The 13935-nt window shown below is 44.5% G+C and overlaps 1 protein-coding gene across 1 annotated transcript; it reads left to right on the top strand.

Moving 5' to 3' along the window:
* Window positions 1-763: 763 nt before the first annotated feature.
* dtd1 (D-aminoacyl-tRNA deacylase 1) lies at window positions 764-7747 on the top strand. The gene is made up of 6 exons (XM_030094152.1): window positions 764-861; window positions 1737-1827; window positions 1984-2219; window positions 3329-3426; window positions 5443-5603; window positions 7069-7747. The coding sequence occupies exons 1-5, from the start codon at window positions 819-821 to the stop codon at window positions 5596-5598; spliced, it is 624 nt and encodes a 207-aa protein (XP_029950012.1). The 5' UTR covers window positions 764-818; the 3' UTR covers window positions 5599-5603; window positions 7069-7747.
* The last annotated feature ends 6188 nt before the right edge of the window (window positions 7748-13935 follow it).

The following is a 13935-nucleotide window of genomic DNA, read 5'->3' as shown; positions in this document are numbered from 1 at the left end:
AATTAAAACAAAGCAACAAGAAAAGACCAAAAACATTTGACTAAAGTTGCATGCAGTGAAAAGACAAAACTAATTGAGAACGATGAGACACCAGCATAGATTGTTTTTTTTAAATGTGCCTCAATATATGTATTTAAAATAACTGCCCAAGATGCATAAATAACAGAATGAACACAAATTGGCTAAAACACATTACAATAGAGACATAAATTGATGAACAAAGGATAAACTACAATGAAAAGACAAGAAAATGATCACAAGAAATAAAAACTACATATAAAACATATAACCACAACAATATGAAAAGAAATAAAATGAAAACAATTTTAATGGAAAAATAACCACAGACAGATATAATATGAATACTTTTTATAACATAAAGGAGTGGAAGTAATTAATTAATTACCAATACTCACATTAGAGCAACTAAACAGCATTCACCAATACTTTGTTTTCAAAATGTGCAATTTTGCCCCCTTTCAAGTTCAATTTCCATCAAGCAATCTACAATTTACAGTGCAAAGATACTGGAGGAATGTTATATCTACCTCTATCTATCCATTCACCACGGAGAAACCTTTAGTTAATTCAAGCTTTTCATGAAGATCCGATGCGGTTTAAAACTATAACTTTGAGAAAAATATGCATTTGGATGTACAATAAGTAGCAAGAAACTGAACTTCAGCCTTCGGCCGCTGGAGGGCGACGTCATAACGTCGGATGACTGACGCCTGGAGAACTGCGTCATGACGTTAGTTGACCCCGGAAGTGGAGAAGCAGCGTGGTCCTGCTGCTCTGACACCAAAACAACAGCAACCATGAGAGCCATCGTCCAGAGGGTCACCAAGGCCAGCGTGACAGGTGAGGGTTAACCGGAGAGGAGCCTTAAAACCGCACAAAACACACCGGGAACTGCTGACGTCCCTCACCCCACCGGTTAGCCGCGTTAGCATTAGCATCTCCGGCTGGATTGAATGAAACTCCGGGGCAGAGGCGCTACTGGAGGCGACTGAAGCTCCAAGGAGAGTCGGGACTGAGACCCCAAACTCCGGCTGCAGTTTCCCACACTCTCGGGAGAGGTGTCAGGCTGGAAGCTGCTAGTTTCTGCAACTTGAACGTAGAATTTAGCCCCAGATCTACAGTACAATGTCTCTCTAATATGACATGTGTCACAAAACTGCATTTATCCTGTGAAATTAAATTTAATTTAAATGTACCAAAAATGGCAGATAAATTCGTTTCTAGTACAAACATCTGTAATCTAAGACTTTTACAAAATTTCATCCAAATGAATATTTTTTTTAAAGTCAAGTTTTTCATAAGTCGTGAGGTTCATCATTTTTCTTCTCCTCAACACTTAGACGTTCATCCAACTCTCCAATCTCTGAATAGATAAAATCACTTCAGTGGCACGTTGTCATTCAACATTTATAATTCAAACCAACAAGTATTCCTTTTTAAAATAATGTTTTTACTAATACTGTGTATATTGAACAAGTTATTATTTAGGGCTCATGTTGAGTGTTTGTCGTCATGTCTTTGGAGAAACCTTCCTCTGGAGCTGTTATCCAGTTTGTGTGAGGAGATGAAAGTCTTTATAAATGTGTGAGAGCAGATGACTATGCTCCAGACAAACAGTTTGTCTAGAAATAGCTCAAAGTGTGACACCGGAGCGTTCACGGGTCCTGGGAAAAAAGACACACTGAAGTGGTGCATTTGTGGTCCTCTGTGTGCAGTGGGAGACGAGACGATCAGCTCCATTGGCCGAGGTCTGTGTGTGCTGCTTGGAATATCAACAGAGGACACGCAGAGGGACGCAGACTACATGTGAGTGTGCGTGTGTGTGTGCGTGTGTGTGTGTGTGTGTGTGTGTGTGTGTGTGTGTGTGTTAAATGCTAGCTGTGTTGTGTATAAATAAATGGAGGTCAGGGCTCTGTGAGAGGGGTGCAGCCTGCTCACCGTTTCCTCCTCTACGTTTTCCAGAGTGCGCAAGATCCTGAACCTGCGCCTGTTCGAGGACGACAATGGGAAAGCGTGGAGTAAGAGTGTGATGGAGCGGGAGCTGGAGGTGCTGTGCGTGAGCCAGTTCACCCTGCAGTGCATCCTGAAGGGGAACAAGCCCGACTTCCACGCTGCCATGCCTGCAGAGAGCGCCGAACCCTTCTACAGCAGCATCCTGGAGAGCATGAGGAGCTGCTACAAACCTGAGCTCATCAAAGGTGGGATTAATGTCCCGCTTGAAAGACACAGATTTGAATGATCCCGGTTTAGTTGAGTTTGGACACAGACGCGAGTTTGGCTGTGTTCCTGTCCTGGAAGCTGTTGGAGGTCAGTTTGAGTTGAATCCCTGAACGTAGCAGTTTGTTGTTTGTGAGCTAATTAAAGACTAAAGCGTCGTCCCACTCGCTGCTGCGGCCACACTGCGGTGTAATTGGGCTGGGGTTATCACGGGGGTGGACTATCGACGTGGTGACGGTGGCAGTGAACTGGGTCGGCCCGCCGGGGAGCAGGTGAGGAGAACACCTCGTCCCAGAGAGGGAGGCGCGAGGCCTCCTAATTAGTGCCCTCCTCCAGAGAGAAGTGATGAGGCAGCACTTCTTCCTGAAGCTTCGTCCTGCACACACTCTTATTACCCTCACAGAGGACAGGGATGATGGCTCAGATCAAACTTCCTGTCAAAATCACATTTCCTGTGCTGATAACACTTCCTGTCCCAATCAGACTTCCTATCGATGTCACACTTCCTGTCTCTGTAACACTTCCTGTCCCAGTCTAATTATCTATACCAATCAAACTTCCTGTCCTAATCAGACTTCCTGTCAGTCTGAAACTTCCTTTACCAATCACACTTCCTGTCACTGTTGGGCACCACACTTCCTGTCTTTATCAAACTTCCTGTCCCGGTGGGACTTCCTGTCTTCATTTAGAAGTGATTTTCTTAAATCCAAGGTGAACTGTAATAAACATGCATTTGTGGGTAAAATTAAGCTCATCAGTTTTAAATTTACACCTGATTGCAATGAGAGCTAATTACTGGGCTGCTTGTAACAAAGCCCAGTACTTAACTCTCATTGCAATCAGGTGTGTTCCAACTGGGAGAGAGGTAAAACATGCAGGACACTGGGCCTCGAGGACCAGGGTTAAGAAACCCTGCTCTAGACTTCTTCTGGAAATGTCTCAGAAAAAGGCATGCTGGGAAAATTTTTCATTCATCAAACAGCTAAATACTGCCGATGAAGTGCAAAAAGCAGCTCGTAGGGATATTTGATGATCGGTTTGTCTCAAACTGAATGTGATTCCAACCTTCAGTTTGCTGTTGTGTTTCCAGACGGGAAGTTTGGAGCCTACATGCAGGTCCACATTCAGAACGACGGACCCGTCACCATCGAGCTGACGTCACCCACTGGACCCGTGGACCCCAAACAGGTAGAGCACCTCTCAAGAACTCACAGCAACCCAAAAAATGTTTGGTCTCTTTGATGTTGTTTGTATGCTTCAGCTCTCAAAGCTGGTGTTCCACTGGGTTCTGTGTCTGGTCCCCTAATATTTTCAACTCATAAATTGCCGCTGAGTAGGAGGACAGTGTGTTTACTATTTCAGTAGGAATTCCGATACTTGTGTCAAAAGGCTTTGGTAAACGTGATCAAATTCTGTAATTGATGAACAACATGATGATGATTTAAGTGTTTGTATTTCTTTAATGAAATAAAATATCTAATCAGTTGATCTTGTAAATGGAGGAAGTAGATCAGTATTTATTTATATCAATATATGAGGAGTTTGAAGTGTCACTTTTGATTATAATGTACACATATTCTTCAAATGCCACATTAATGATTGTTATAAGCCCTTTGTTAATTTGAAATGAGATCAGGTCCTGATAGAAATAGTCTTTTTTAACATGTGAACCAGGAGGTGGCGCTTTTCTCACTTCCTGATGCAGACAGACCTGCTAATGGTGTAGGGAGAGGAAGCTGTTTTAGAAAGTGCAGTGTGGTTTCCTATATGTCACCAAAACCTGTCTATTGTCACTTAAAATCTGATTTAATTTGAATATAGAATTCACTGCTGCACAAAATTCTTTAGATCTCCTGAAATCCCTGAAATTGTCAAATCTATTTTAAGATTGTGTCTTTTTTCTCTTGTCTAAACTCTTTAATGTAATGTGTGAGTTTTTGCTCATAGGAGTTCTTTCTCCTCTTCCTTGCCTTTTTCCTCTTTCTCATCTTCCTTTTTTCTTCTTTTTCCTCATGTTCCACATGTCCTCATGTTCCTCATGTTCCTCCTTCTTCCTCCTCTTCTTCCTCATCTTCCTCCTCCTCTTCCAGTTGTCTTTAAGAGCTTTAACGGGACTTCCTGCTCACTTCTGTCGCTAGCCCCCGCAGTGCCTGCCCCCACCCCCCACCCCCCACCTCCACCCCCAGCCTCCAGAGGAGGTGAAACAGTCCTCAGAATGTTAATCTGTGTTGTGGATGTTTTTCCATGGGGGGGCGAGGAGCCGCAGCCAGAGCTGAACATGAGGGATAAAGGGAGAGCCAATAGGCTCAGCTTGGCACGGGGTGGTGGTGGAGGGTGGTGGGGGGGGGTGGAGGTGGATGAAGCCACGGCTCGCAGACAGTGCTCCTTTCTTTCCCTGAAGTCGCACCGAGCGTCTGCAGGCTCCAGCTGAAACTGAGTGTTTCCTCTTGATAACCAATCAAATGACTTCGAAACATGATGGCGTCACAGGCGAGTTCGATCCTCCGGTTGGTTTAGAGGAGTTCTCGACTGATTCACAATCGTTTCATACGTTTAGCTAGTGAATATTTCCTCGGATGACATCGGCGTGTATTTATGAGCTGCTTTCTGATGATGATGATGATGATGAAGGGGGGGTTATTGTGTGATGAGACAATAGACTGATTGAGGGATCATGTGGAGCTGAGACAATCTGCAGATGCAGACTGAATAAAGGCTCCTCAGAAGTGGAATCTCGCTCTGCGTCTCAACGTCACCTCTGTTTGATCACACTGTGTGTGTGTGTGTGAGACGACTTTCTTACAGAAGGAAACCAACACAACTTGAGGTGTTTTAACTGGATTGAAGAAGTTTGATTGATGTTTAGACTAGGGTCGTCCAGATTGACACATTAACTCAGATGAATCCATCATTAGCAATGCAGAATGACTCAAAATCCCCCAAACATCTCTGGTGACGCATTTCAGTCAGTTTACCGCCACGCAGGAACAAATGGACATGAACTAAGGTTGATCTGGTTGTGACAGAACTCGATATGGGAGACGCTAAACAAGACATTGGCCATGGGAGATTTTAACACAGTAAAGCCCAAGACGGAGCAGTCGACCGACGTAACATATCAAGCACACTCTGCAAGAAGGACTTATCTCAAGATAGCTCATATTCCCAGAAACTACTTACAAAGCCGCTCTCGTGTTTCCTCAGCTGTCAAAGCAGGAGAAGCAGCAGCAGAGGAAAGAGAAGACCAGGTCCAAAGGACCCTCAGAGTCGGGCAGGGAGAAGGGCGCCTCGCGCTCCCGACAGGATCCCAACGCCAGCAGCGGGGCGGAGGGCGACGTGTCCTCGGAGAGGGAGCCGTAAACCAGGTGAGCAGCCTGTGTCCCTCTTGACACTTTTGATTTATTTCTGATTTTGAGGGGGGGTTTTTTTGTTTTGTTTTGTTTTTTATTTTATTGTTAGTTTTTCGCAGTGAACGTGTTTTTCTGTTTGCTTTTGTACTTTTGGCTCAAGAGTGCTCTCCACAGAATCATCTTTTTTTTTACCGTTTTGTCCTGCGCACAGAGTTCAGCAACTTTGAGGAAAAAGCATGGCGTTCCCTGTTCATCATAACTCTGCTTTGACTTGGCTTGTCAAGAAAATTAAAAAAAAAACTGTTTAGCAGTTTCAGATCCGCATCTTCCACACAAGTTGAAATGGAGACTCAACACGACCGTCTCTTGCCACAACGTCAGCTCAACTCCTCAAGGTCGAAGGCATGTAGGGGTTTAAAACCTGCAGTCCCTACTCTGTCCTGTTGGGCGCAGGAGTGAGCTTTCATTGTTGACATTAGTGTGTGAATGTTTGTATATCTTTTTTTTCTTTGGCCACTTGGGGGCAGTGCAGCTATCTTAAAGCATGAATGGAGCAGTAAAGTTGTTGACATGGTTACAGAGTGGTTAGTACCACTTCATTAAAGAAACATATCTCCTGAATGGACTCAGATAGTCACCTTTTTTTTTTTTATGAAAAGCCATGTGTGATCCATCCATCCACCCCTTGCTCCTCCTCCTCCTCCTCCTCAGAGTTCACTCCTTCCTCATCACTGATGTTTGTAACTGAGGCCATCACACTGTTTACATGTTGCAGGATGTGGATAAAGTCCTGTTGACTGTGTCTGGAAGACATTCCCCTCATGAAATTACTGGCTCTGACCAATCAGAGATCAAACCGGGGGTCCGCAGGGGTGAAACGAGGATAAAATGTGGGGAAAGGCTCTCCGACTCCATCTGTGTCGTGCTCACGGTCTGTTTTTAGTTGGTGTCGTTTTCTTAACTGTGATTTTAACTGTTTAAAGTGACCAAGCATTGATTTACAGCTCTGCATTTGTAGCACAGGTTTGCTATTTTTCAGTAGTTGGTACTCTCCTGAATATTCCACCCACCCAGCATTACACTGCACCACCGTGTCGCCTTTTTATATGTTGCTTTAAAACAGTTTTCCTTCTGTGTCTTTGTTTTTGTTGACATCTCAGCGAAACTCGGCAACGCTCGTGGGAGACAGACCTGTTTGTTTCCCCTCCTGTGGTTCATGTCGCGGGGCTGTGGGTGGAGGGGGTGGGGCCGGAGGGTTCCTATTTGCCTGCAGTATTTGTTTACTCCTATATAAAGAAGAGGAGTTCTGAAAGGAACAGAAGTGTTGTAGATCGGTCTCAGCTTGAGGAATGAAGGTGTAAACCAGGGTTCTGTAACCTGCAGCTGTGGACCACTTCGCCACCGTGCCGCCGCTCTCATTGACGATGACAGTGACGACTCCAGCCGACTGACCTCCCGCCGCTGTTTTTGTCCCCCGCAGGCAGGCGTCGCTTCGGGACGCGACGGTGACGTCGGAGCGTCCCACTTCCTGTTTCCTTCGTCCACTCGCCTGGCTGAGCGCAGCCCGAGCTGAGTCCACAGCGGAGTCGAACACGGTGTCTGAGGCGGTGTTACGGGACGGAGCGGGACGTCTGTGGCTCGGCAGCTCCCTGCACACTGTCCCCTCCTTCACGTCCATGTTGGTCCCCGCCTCAGCTCTGCTCAGAGACTCTGGACTTACAGAGCAGAAACAGACTGAATGTAACGACGTCTGCTGACCCGGCTCGCCACTCACCAACCAAAACACAAACAATACGTAAAACAACATTTATTTCCCAGGCTCATTTTTTCTTGTTTTGCTGCATTCATTCACACATCTTCTGCTGCTCTTGAAGATGATGTCCATAATGTCACTTTTGGACGCCGGATGGCAGCAGAGAGTCACTCCTCCTGAAAGCTTCCTCCTCCTGCTGTGTAGAGAGACTCACTGCACCATCTGCTGGTACACTCTGGTATTACAGGGCTGCGGGTAGCTGTTAGCTTGTTAGCACACCTTCACTGCTTCTGTCCGATTTTTCTCAACACACGTTTGACAAAACACTGAGCATGCTATCATTTTCATAAAATCTGTCTTTTGAATGTTAATGTTAAAACACAAAGCAATTAAAAATCAATATTTATTCAGTTGTTGAATCTGTTTCCTTTTTTTAATTGCGATTCCAGTTGATGGAGGCCCCGGTGGATAATTGTAAGTTTTAAACATTTTCTGCTTCGATGTTGCTCGGCCATTGTTTGACCGACCTGAAAGTTTTATTCAACGACGACTTCTTCTGTCCTTATTTCTCCTTTCGCCACCTGGAACATCTTTAGTGTCCCAACTTTAGCTTCTTTTTACATTTTTTTTTTTTTTTTTTTTTTAGTTCATGGATACTATTCCTGGCCATGCGTACCCCCCCACCCCGAGCTGAGGCTTCTCCAGCAGAGAGGAGTTGGACCTGACCCAGATCTGTCTGCTCCTCTGCTGCAGTGCTCTCAAGCTACTGAACATGGCCGCCGCCGCTACTTTCCTGTTACTTTAAAGTGTATTTATTCTAAAAAGTAGCTGCTTACCAAGTAATGTAACAGATATTTAAAATAGAAGCATATTTTTAACTTTTTGAAAAGAGAACGTCCTCTCACAGCGGTTCGGTTCCGTTCTGACTGTGGATCAGTGGAAGTGTGTCCGAGCGAAGCCGGCTGATCTGCAGTGAGCGGCGCTGCTCGAAGCCAGCACTCCATTACAGTTACTTCCATAGTTACTGCAAATAAAAAGTAACTAGTTACTTGATGTAGTTCCTGTGTTAATTGTGTGTATATATACACACTGAGTGACGCGGTGGCACAGTGGAGTGGGCTCTGTGTCACTCACACAGGGGAAAGTGGGTTAAATTCCAGACATTCTCTTACATCTGAGGCCTGTTTCTGCTTCGTCTTCAACTTGTGTGTGTGTGTGTGTGTGTGTGTGTGTGTGTGTGTGCACTTTGCCAAGCCCACTGGCTATGGAAAAACAATTTAACTGGATTTAATTTGTAGCCCTCCTCCTCCCCCTCCTCCTCCTCTTCCTCCTCCTCCTCTTTTTCGTGAGGTTGGGAATTTGTGTTCAGTAACTTTGTGGCCAGTTCCAGCTCCACTCTGCAGCTTTGACGGTCTGTAGCTCTGAAGAGTTGCATCTTTGAAGCTCTGCAGCTTTCTAGTTCTGCCTGAAGGCTCGTGTCAGGTTTCCTCTTGCAGCTTTGCAGCTCTTATGCTGTGCAGCAGGACTCATTTAGGAGAAACTTTTCTCAGAGTTTCACTTCCTGTGTGCTCCTCTGTCGTCGCGTCATGGTGGTCGACTTTAGCTCAAGGTGAATCTATATCTGAAAAGAAATCTTCCATTTCTTCGGTCTTCATTTAATCAAAGTGGTTGCCTTTAGATGGAGTCAGTCCTGAGGCGCTGGCGTCTTGTCCACGTTTCCTCCCGAGAACATGTGGAGTTCTCCAAGTACCAACCAAATGACCCATTTGATTATCTGCAGACAGCTGACGACAAAGATCAGAACAAACATCATCACGACGCCTCTTTATCTCTCACCAACACGACAAGAGGACACGAGGAGCGGCAGCTGATTTTTAATTTACTCACACAATCACACAGCAGGCTGGAAGAGGAGAAACTTCCTCTCAGTCAGCTCATCTGAATCTTGAAGACACAAAGCATCAAAAACCCCATCGGAACATCCATTTCAATTTTCAATTTGTTTTTTTTTTTTTATTTTAACGTTTCAAAAGCCGCACATTGTCACCATAATTCATCATTTCTTCATGATAAAATCTGAGGAGAAAGTTAACCTGACATTTCCTGCGATTTTCAGCTGTTAAAAAAGTGTTTCAACGGTGTAATCTGGCTCAGTTCTGCTGTCTCACAGTGTAATCTGTGACTGAGAACAGAGATTACTGAGCCGGCGCTCCATGTTGGTTCATTGTCTCTTATTTTATGGACTCTATGATTAGATATGGTAACACTTTTTTCCATTTTGTGACTTCTTACATGGCCAAGAGGCAAAAAGGAAAAACTGCTGCATTCTGTCATTATGGTCATATTGTAATGCTTCATTACACAGTTTAGGTGGTGCATGGTTCACTATACACAGACACAAATTAATGATAGTTACTATGCACTATACAGCAAGATAACTATTTAACAGGACTTACTTTAAACTTTTGTGTGAATGAAAACGTGGAAGATGGTTTTGGTCATTTTTGGATTTTTTGTCTCGTCTTTCTTTTCCGGGCCTGTTTACGCCGTCACTGCAGTCTGGGGAGGAATTTTTAATTTCCAGGTGTCATGAGGAGCTTCCCATGAAGGGTTAATAAAGCACAATCAAACAGTGACCCTGAGCCTTCACCACTTTTTCCACTCTTGCTGGAAACTTTCCAGAGCTATTTATACGAGTGCTTGGGCCCGGCGGTCCACGAACCCCCTCTGGACTGTGGTTTCCTACAAGATGGTGACCGGATGGACATATCTGCTGCTGTGTGGGGCTCAGGTCTGGACGACATGTACGAGCTCCGCTCTGCCCCGGACTCAGACACTGATACCCCAACAGCATCTGAACACACACTGACTTATCTATTTGAAAGCATCACTACTGGTAACAATGGAAGGTATTATTATTATTACTACCTTTATAGAATAATGATAGTATCAATAACAACAAAATATTAGCCAAAATCTGAAACTCTGTTATGCATTTTGTATTTTATTAATGCTGCATATTAGTTTCTTTATGAATTATACTGAAAGTATGTTTGACTCTAAAATGCCACTTAATTACAGTACTTGTAATTTGTTGCTTCAGTTCCTCTTAATAAAGAAAAAACTAGATTCATGATATGAATTATAAGTAACCTTTGGTAATGTTACATCTTATTTACACATCACAACTTTTGAAGAAAATACTCATGAAAGTGTAAATAATGATACAGAATATTCATCTGAGCATTTGTAACTTGTTACTTTCACTTAATGTGAAGAAAATAAAATGGGAACAAACGTTTAGAAAAATGAAATTTACAAGTAACTGGAAGTAACTAATATACTGATAAAAAATAATAATAGTGCATGCTACTATAGTATTGTACTTGTGAATATAATTTACTCCATTTCTTTTAAAACATAGATTCCATAGTGTAAGTTAGACTTTAAAAGAATTGTAAAACTATGCTCCGTAATAGTTGCAGTGATGTCTTTGGTTTAAAAAACGGTCATCCTGTCAGAGCCTTAACTGTGATGCTGGTATATGATGGTACTCAGTTACTTGAGAGTATTGCGTTACTTTAATTCGCGTTACTGAAGGAGTGTAGGTGCGGTCACCCCCCCCCCCCCACCCCCCACCACGTTGACTCCGTGCCCCCCTCCTCCGGATCATGGACGCGTTCGTGGAGCTCTCGCGCCGCTGCTGCCGCCGCCGCCGCCGCGCGCTTCCTCTCTTCCACTTCTTCCACGAGCCACTTTGATCATGACATAAGAGGAGCCGCCGCTCCTCAGCATCAAAGCCCCGCGCGCCGCTCACCGCGCAGCATCACAACTTTTTTTTTTTTTTTTTTTTTTTTTCAAGATTAATTCTTTTTCTTTTCGCCCCCGCACCCCGTCTCACTGCGGGGCACTTTCTCTCAGCCCTGCCCGGGACAGAGGTCCGCTCCGCGGGGTCTCCAGGAGGGGCGGCTCGCGTCGCAGCTCTCTTCTCTTCGGAACATGGGCGCGGAGGCGGCGGAGGACTGGAGCTCTCTGCCCGGGAACCGGCTCCCGAGCCGGGCTGCGAGACTGATGGCGAGCCGGGGGAAGGTGAAGGCGAGGCGGGGACGGAGGAAGGAGCTGCTCCTCCTCCAGATCTGCGTGTTCGGGGGTCTGCTGCTGGTGGTCCGGGGCTTCTCCTCCATGACGGGACACTCAGGTGAGGAGGAGGAGGAGGAGGAAGGCTTCTCCTCACTATAACATTCCCTTATGTTAGTAACTTCCAGGAACTAAAGTAACGCGTTACTCCAGTGATGGACGAGCTTTAGTCATTTATTACAAGTAAACTACATTCTGGAAAAAAAAAAAGAACTGTCATTTTAACAGAGAGAAAGCAACGAGTCATAACTTTGCAGTACCTTCATGAATATTTTGGTCAAATATGTAATTTCACTGACACTTTAGTTCAGTTTACTCACATCAATCTTCTCAGCTTGGAGGTGGAAGCAACTGATTAAAAATAAACTGCAATTCTGCTATCTTTCAAATCTTTTTTTTTTAATTCAAGTAAGTGATTTTATCGTCTGTTTATAAATCCATCATATAATCTACTGAACTGAAGGTTATGTGTGGAGAAACGAACTCATTACAAATACATTTATGTCAAGCTGTGTCATTTATTACTTCAAGCATGTAATTTTACTCATATTTAAACTGTGTAAAACTTTTAAAATCCCAGTTGAGTGGAAGTAAAAGAACACAAATCTTCACATTACTGTAATTACTTTTTTTTTTTTAGCATACTTTTCCTTTAAATATAATAGAGCATCTTCCTCTCATTAACAGACGTCCCTTCAGATTACAGGGTATCTTCCTCCCTCAGGTAACTAGTTACCTGCTGGCAGACGTTGGTCCGACCGAGGTCTGCTGCTCATCCTACAAATGCATGATCCATGAGGCATCATTTAAAAGATTCTTCCTGAGGTCATCCGATTTATCCCCATGGTTTGCTGCAACATAAAGACACATTCATCCCCTTTATTGTGCTAAAATAGACATTTTGAGCTGCGTGCGGCGCAGCATGTTCTTCCTCCTCATCTCATCTTCATCCCCTCGACAGTCAGCCTGATCCCTGAGTCAGCTGCAGTGAGACCGGCTTCTCACTTTCCACGGACAGAAGCTCTGCATGAATATTCAAACACTCATGATGTGTGCATCATCAGAGAGACTATACACACACACACACACACACACACACACACACACACACACACACACACACTCAGTCACATGGAGGCGGCGCTGCTCTCCGCACGCCTCACGTTTGATGCACTTCCCTGGCTGTGTTCTTGTTAACTCTTAATCAGTCTGCTGGAAGATCAATTAAAGTTGATTATTTATGATGCGCTTTAATGAAGTTCCGCTAAATCGGGCCTGATGTTGCTGTGGACCCGAGAGCCGGCGCTCTCCGCCTCCTCACAGTGGCACATTAATCATTCCCACACTCCTCTTCCTCGCTCCGGGAGGGCGGGAGGAAGGAGGAGGAGGAGGAGGAGGAGGAGGAGGAGGAGGAAGAGCGGGATGGACCGGGGTGGGATGGGTGGACTGGGGTGGGATGCACCCTGCTCCTCCCGCTGCGCTCTTTTGAAGTATGAAATGAATTCAGGACTGTTGCTGCTTTCTGGAAGAATGTGCAGATGTAGCCACAGTGGGAGGAAGATTTTTGTTTTGGAAAATGATGAAATTCCCCCCTTTTAACGAGATGACACACGATACGCACACATCTGTGCATCCAGCCGCCCGCGCCGGGGATCAAACACTTCTAAGACGTTAAAAAGACAATTAAGAAGACAAGAACGACAGCAGGTTCAACCCAGGGTGATGAAAAAACACTTGAATGTCTTCAGAAATCTGACATCTCACTGCCGAGTCCAATACCTGTGACCAGTCGGTGTCAGGGACTCATTTTCCTCCAAACCAGTTTAAAAAGAAATTTTAAAGTTTTTAGAAAACTTAATGAGATTCTTTCAGTTTTAACGATTAACCATTGAACAGTTTGTCTAACTTTGGAAAACCCAAACAAGCTGCACCCCTTGCTTAGCTTTGATGCTAACGCTACGTTAAGCTAGCCGTCGGCTCTAGTTTCAGTCTGTTGGCGCCACTTATTCTGAGTCAGAGACAGCGACTGCTTTTCTGTCTCGTTTTCGTTTTATATCCTGGGACGGGCCCTCTGAGGGGCCGGCTTCGGTCCACGGACCCTATGCTTGCATTCGATTCCAGAATTTCTGCGTAGAGTTTGCATGTTTTATCTGAGATGTTGAAAATGTGATTTATATCAGGAAACTGAAGGGTTTCGCACTCATTACAGATAAGTAGAGTTGGACTTTCAACTGTTTTTCGACTCATTTCGGACTCGGACAGAACTGGTTCCAGACTGCTTTCTTCCCAGTTTTGAACTAGTTCTTCACAAATTTAATAGTTTCACAACAGTTTCAATGCAATTTTGGGCATATGTTCCACTATTTTGACTCCTTGTAGGACAATTTCAGCCTACTCCTCAACTTTAAGAGTATTTCAACACTACTGGTTTTGGATTAATTTGAAAGTAGTTGTGGC

Source organism: Salarias fasciatus, chromosome 6 (assembly GCF_902148845.1).
Source record: "Salarias fasciatus chromosome 6, fSalaFa1.1, whole genome shotgun sequence".
Taxonomy (NCBI): domain Eukaryota; kingdom Metazoa; phylum Chordata; class Actinopteri; order Blenniiformes; family Blenniidae; genus Salarias; species Salarias fasciatus.
This window is presented reverse-complemented; position numbering and strand designations above follow the sequence as displayed.